At 38.3% G+C, this 6,129-nt stretch overlaps 1 protein-coding gene across 13 annotated transcripts in view; it reads right to left on the bottom strand.

Moving 5' to 3' along the window:
- Positions 1 to 4,215: 4,215 nt before the first annotated feature.
- LOC115144392 (dystonin-like) overlaps positions 4,216 to 6,129 on the bottom strand; it is a 129,202-nt gene continuing 127,288 nt past the window's right edge. For all 13 annotated transcript variants that reach the window (XM_065002625.1, XM_065002630.1, XM_065002626.1 and 10 more), the window contains 2 exons: positions 5,489 to 5,621; positions 4,216 to 5,354 (listed from right to left, as the gene is read on the bottom strand). In XM_065002625.1, the coding sequence (XP_064858697.1) occupies positions 5,101 to 5,354; positions 5,489 to 5,621 (387 nt within the window). In that variant the 3' untranslated portion in view covers positions 4,216 to 5,100. The remainder of the gene's footprint in view (positions 5,355 to 5,488; positions 5,622 to 6,129) is intronic.

Raw genomic sequence — 6,129 nt, 5'->3', positions numbered from 1 at the left:
AGTACAACAAGAGAAACTATAATAGAATTGAAATGTTTGCCATTTTTCCCAATTAACTTATACTGAGGAACAGTGCACTGACTGATTTACTATATGTAGATTTAGGCCTATTCAAATCAAATAAATAAATAAATAAAAACTCAACAATAAACGTCAATAATAGAAAATAACAGCAATATTTTGATTCTAGGATACATTTTGACTACATAATACCCATCATGTCAATCACATATTTTACAGGTTTATGCAGGACTATAAATCACCCTTAAATAGGCTATAAAAATGATGTACTGTAAAAAAGTATGTACTTTTCCATGTGGAATTATATTATGTCATATAGTAATATGAAATCAAGTCCACTCAGGCAATAGGGTCGAAAAGTGCCTATACTAACTTGTTTACAGTTCGGTATGGAAGGAGTCACATAATTACTTTTAAAAAATCTATATCAACTTCACCATTATCCATAAGTGGTATAAAATACTTAAGTAAAAATACTTTAAAGTACTACTTAGGTAGTTTTTTGGGGTATCTGTACTTTACGATTTACATTTTAGACAACTTTTAATTTTTCTTCACTACATTCCTAAAGAAAATTATGTACTTTTTACTCCAAACATTTCCCTTACACCCAAAGTACATTTTGAATGCTTAGTAAGACAGGAAAATGGTCCAATTCATGCACTTATGAAGAGAACATCCCTGGTCTGATCTGGCGGACTCACTAAACACAAATGCTTAATATATAAACTATATTTGAGTGTTGTAGTGTGCCCCTGGCTATCCATAAATAAAATAAAAACAAGACAATTGTGCTGTTTGATTTGCTTAATACAAGCAATTTGAAATAATTTATACTTTTGATACTTCAGTATATTTAATCAAGTAGTATTTTACCATGTGACTTTTACATACAACTGAGTCATTTTCTATTAAGGTATCTTTACTTTTACTCAAGTATGATATTGAGTACTTTTTCCACCACTGGAAAATATCTTGACCACAGAAATGAGATATTTAATTTAGTTAAAAGTAGGCTAAAGTTAATTTAGGGTGTTTGACATTTTGATCCCATAAAGCAGTAGTAATTATAAGAATCAAAACCCGTACAGTAGAATTTACTGTACTGAATTGATGGGGTTATTCTCTTAGTCTACTCTTAAATTAGACTTAACACTTTTTAACATCAGTAATATTTGTCCACAATAAATCAATGGCTTATTGATGGAGCTAAGGTTATCCTTGAGGTTATCCTAGGAAATAGTTCCAACCACAAACAAAATCCACCATCATATTTAAATTAAAGTATTTAAAAATAGAAATATACCTGTAGATGAATGTAGACAGTATTGTAAAAATCACTCACATATTCTTGAAAAAGAGGCCCCCGATGTGGACTGCAGACTGTTCCTTTACAGTTCCCGCAGTGAGGATGTAACCAATTTTAAAGTGGCATCCCTAGGCCAAACCTTGCCTTAAACAGGAGGATCATTCAGTCCAACAGTGGTGGGTCTCAGGAAGACCTGACCCTTGTGCTCCACTCTACCTTCGGTCCCCAGGGGATCTGAAATCTCCCATAGGCCCGTCGCGTCTTCTGAAACACACTTCAACGCAAGGGGATTGCTCAGGACAACCTTTAATCCACCTTTCCTTTTTATACATGCCAGGTGCTCAAGCAAACCCTTGATTATACTTTATTTACACATTATTATTGGTATGGGATATAATAGACTGAATTTAATTGGCGAGGAGCATGCAGCCTATCCTTTCTTACACATATCATGTCCTCTGAAGCCAGCCTAATAATTATTTAGCAATGAATAGGCTAATTCTTGTTTGCATATTAACTTGTCACAGTTCACATATTATTTTCATTATTGTAGGCCGCTTTTATATAATTATTTTGTCAAATAAAATGTGAAATGAAACTGTTTATGGTCAGATGACCACCTTCCCAGGACAGTCAGCTTTTGTCCTGATTCCCACTGGTAGAAACGTGTAGTATGTCGAGGCCAAGCGCGAGGAGAGCTCTGCAAACATTCCTCACGCAGAGAATGGTGATGCTGGGAATACCATTAATCCAAACCGCATATATGTGGGGTGTATTGGGCCATTGGGACCTAACATAAATTAGCGTTGGATTGGTACAATACACCCTGCTTATGGACCTTCACTGATCAGAATTATATTTAGTTGTATCACTTTTTTTTGTGGTACACACCTTGGCATTAAAGTCACAGTCTGTAGATTTACATCACATGAAACAACCCATTTATTTGCTCCTTTGTTTCCATTTCTGTTGACCCACAGATGATATGGGTGGCCTGTATAGGTCAGTTATTGAGCCAAGCTAAAGTTGTCTCTAATTTGACATTTATGGGATTAGCACCATTATCACAGCCCATTATCACAGCCAATATAATGTAGTCTATATAAAATACCCTCCACAGTCCAGTACGTCCTGTGCCTCTTCTCTGCACTCGCCCTGAGGTGCGTGTCACCACACAACAGACCTCCAGTGCGCCTCCACAGTCCAGTACGTCCTGTGCCTCTTCCCCACACTCGTCCTGAAGTGTTTTTGCAGGTTTTCCTACTTACAAAGCATGTAGAGGTCTGTAATTTTTATCATAGGTACTCTTCAACTGTGAGAGACGGAATCTAAAACAAAAAAATCCAGAAAATCACATTGTATGATTTTTAAGTAATTAATTAGCATTTTATTGCATGACATAAGTATATGATACATCAGAAAAGCAGAACTTAATATTTAGTACAGAAACCTTTATTTGCAATTACAGAGGTCATACGTTTCCTGTAATTCTTGACCAGGTTTGCACACACTGCAGCCGGGATTTTGGCCCACTCCTCCATATAGACCTTCTCCAGATCCTTCAGGTTTCGGGGCTGTCGTTGGGCAATACGGACTTTGTATGTCTAGGGTTTTTGTAGGTCTAGGGGTTTTTGTAATTCTATGTTGTTCTGATATGGTTCCCAATCAGAGACAGCTGTTTATCGTTGTCTCTGATTGGGGATCATATTTAGGCAGGCTTTTTTCCCACTTTCTGGTGTGGGATCTTGTCTATGTGTAGTTGCCTGTCAGCATTATATTGTATTGCTTCACGTTTCATTTGTTATTTTGATAGTTTGTTTTGGTGGTTCCAAACTTCTTCCATTTTAGAATGATGGAGGCAACTGTGTTCTTGGGGACCGTCAATGCTGGATAAATGTTTTGGTACCGGTCACGCCCTGACCATAGTTTGCTTTGTATGCTAATATGTTTTGTTTGGTCAGAGTGTGATCTGAGTGGGCATTCTATGTTGTATGTCTAGTTTGTCTGTTTCTGTGTTTGGCCTGATATGGTTCTCAATCAGAGGCAGGTGTTAGTCATTGTTTCTGATTGGTTACCATATTTAGGTAGCCTGTTTTGTCATTGTGGGTTGTGGGTGATTGTCTATGTTATGTTGCTTGTTAGCACAGTGTTTTGATTAGCGTCATGGTTGTCACTTTGTTGTTTTGTAGTGTTCAGTTTTTTCCATTAAAATGACGAACACTTACCACGCCGCATCTTGGTCCTCCTCTCTATCTCCAGACGACAGCCGTGACAGTACCCTTCCCCAAATCTGTGCCTCAACACAATCCTGTCTCAGCGCTCTACGGTCAATTCTTTCGACCTCATGGCTTGGTTTTTGCTCCGACATGCACTGTCAACTGTGAGACCTTATATAGACAGATGTGTGCCTTTCCAAATCATGTCCAATCAATTGAATTAACCACAGGTGGACTCCAATCAAGTTGTAGAAACATCTCAGGGGTGATCAATGGAAACAGCATGCACCTGAGCTCAATTTCGAGTCTCATAGCAAAGGTTCTGAATACCAATGTAAATAAAGTATTTCAGATTTCTATCAGAAACTCAGATATTCACAAACATTTTTTTTCTCTTTGTCATTATGAGGTATTGTGTGTTTTTTTTAACTTAATCAATTTTTGAATAAGGCTGTAACATAACAAAATGTAGAAAAAGGGAAGGGGTCTGAATACTTTCTGAATGAACTGTATATCAGGTAAAGTTGACCATTTCCATACGATGCGAGATTCCTTTTGTCTCTTTGTCTCTCCGCTGCATCCTATCGGGTCATTCTACAGAAATAATACATGATACTGTAATAATCATTTATAACATATTTAAAGAAACAGACATCTGTGTGAGCCATCTCAGTATCCCATGGTAGCTTTCTGCAAGCAAATTTATTACAAAAAGGTTACAGTAATCCTTTCCACTCCAGCTAAATGAACCATACACTGACATGATGATGCACTAAAGAATGTCTACTCAGGGCGCCGGGAGGCCCCTCTTCAAGGTAAAATGGCACACATCGCTGTAAGTGGACCAAACAAAACAGTATTACCTGCAGGTGCTAAGGAAAGTTGAAGTATTTTAAAGCCTGGATATTGAGGGGTTTCTGCGTGAACTTGCCTTCAACAGTCTTCTCTGTCAGAACATCATTATTTGCAGTGTTTACTATGTGGTAGGCTACATGTATATTGTATTGCCCTTTAAATGCATATTTTGGCAGTACATCATTGCACTTTAAATAGATAATAGATCATTGGTGTCCCACAGAGTAGCGCGATACACCGTTTGTCACACGCATGTCAGCATACAGAAATTACAGTACATTCAGTATCTCTCTCAGAGCACAATGCTGTGCGTTACCATTCATTAGTGTGTAAAAGTGTTAGAACGACCATACAATGTAGTCTTTTCCATGTTATTTTTTTCTTTCAGTTTTTTGTACCTCTTCAGGTTTAGCGTCAATAAAATAAAATGATCATAATAATTTGACATTATTCACATAAAATAAAATACATTAAGACAAATACACAAATACACAAGGCCATTGACATTCCATTCACACTTAATATTAAACCATTTTTTCTCTCAACAGAATATTTAACATCTTCGCAACACTTTAAATAATTAACACATACACCAGTCTCTTGTGTCAGTTCTAGTGTCTCCAGTCTCCATATGTCTTGTGGAACCAGGAGGGCCACTTTGGGCCAACGGGGCTCCCATAGTTGTCTCAAGGCCAATGACTATCTCTTGGAGGTCTTGGCCAGTTTGCTGGGGGTCAACCTCCTTTGAGGAGTGGGGATTTTGGAGGGTTTGCCTCCGTGTTGACGTGACGATGAGCGGGGTGTGGCCCGACTGGTGTCACCCACCATCTCTGACGTTTCGGAGCACACCGATGCGATATCGGAGATGTCGAAGTCTGAAGCATCGCTTCCTCTCCGGCTGCTGCCTCGGCTACCTGCTTTACTTCCAGGTCGGCTGCCGGGTCTTCTCGATTCTGGGGAACAAAAGATTCCGGTTCGCTTATTGTCTGGTTACAGCAACTGGCAACTCTGACAGCAGTGCCAAAAAGCAAAGACGTTTAGCAGTTAGAAAGCAGTCACTGCTTTTTCAAAATAATTCTCTCCTCACCAAAGCCTATTGCCTGCCCCCGCGCTTTCATCACAGCAGCATTGATCAGGGTTCCCTGCTCCTCTCCCGACTGGAACCCTTTTCCTGACAAGTATCCAGGGAGCCGCAGTTTGCTTCCCTGTGTCGGGATGCTCTAGAAAAGACAGAGCATTTGTTGGGATTTAGAAACTAAAAGCTATACAATGGGAAATCATAGAACAAGACAATACTGTATGTTATGTTGTTAAATTGATTATCTACTATAGTACATTGACTCTTATTAACATTGGTAATTACCCTCTAACTAGCATGTTATGCAACGTGGTATTCTGATGAAATCAGATGAAATCCCAGAAACTTCCAATGTAAGGAGTTATTTTGTTGAATGAAAAGTTACATGTAATGTTTGATGTTTCCGTAACAACCTAAACCGTTACAGCGGATTAACAGGTAAACAGTTGAACATGCAACACAGAACAGCAGTTCAGTTCTTAGTTTGAGTTAGTTAGAGAAGGAAATAAACTGTTTTTTGTTTTTTTACAGTCAACAGAGAGAATGACTCATGTTCCACCACAATCACCAGTCAGTACTTTAAAGCATCCTAACTAAAAACCCAACTGAAATCGGAATCTAATAGAAAAAGGAATAAACAGCTTATGTGC

The sequence above is a fragment of the Oncorhynchus nerka genome, linkage group LG16 (assembly GCF_034236695.1).
Source record: "Oncorhynchus nerka isolate Pitt River linkage group LG16, Oner_Uvic_2.0, whole genome shotgun sequence".
NCBI lineage: Eukaryota > Metazoa > Chordata > Actinopteri > Salmoniformes > Salmonidae > Oncorhynchus > Oncorhynchus nerka.
This window is presented reverse-complemented; position numbering and strand designations above follow the sequence as displayed.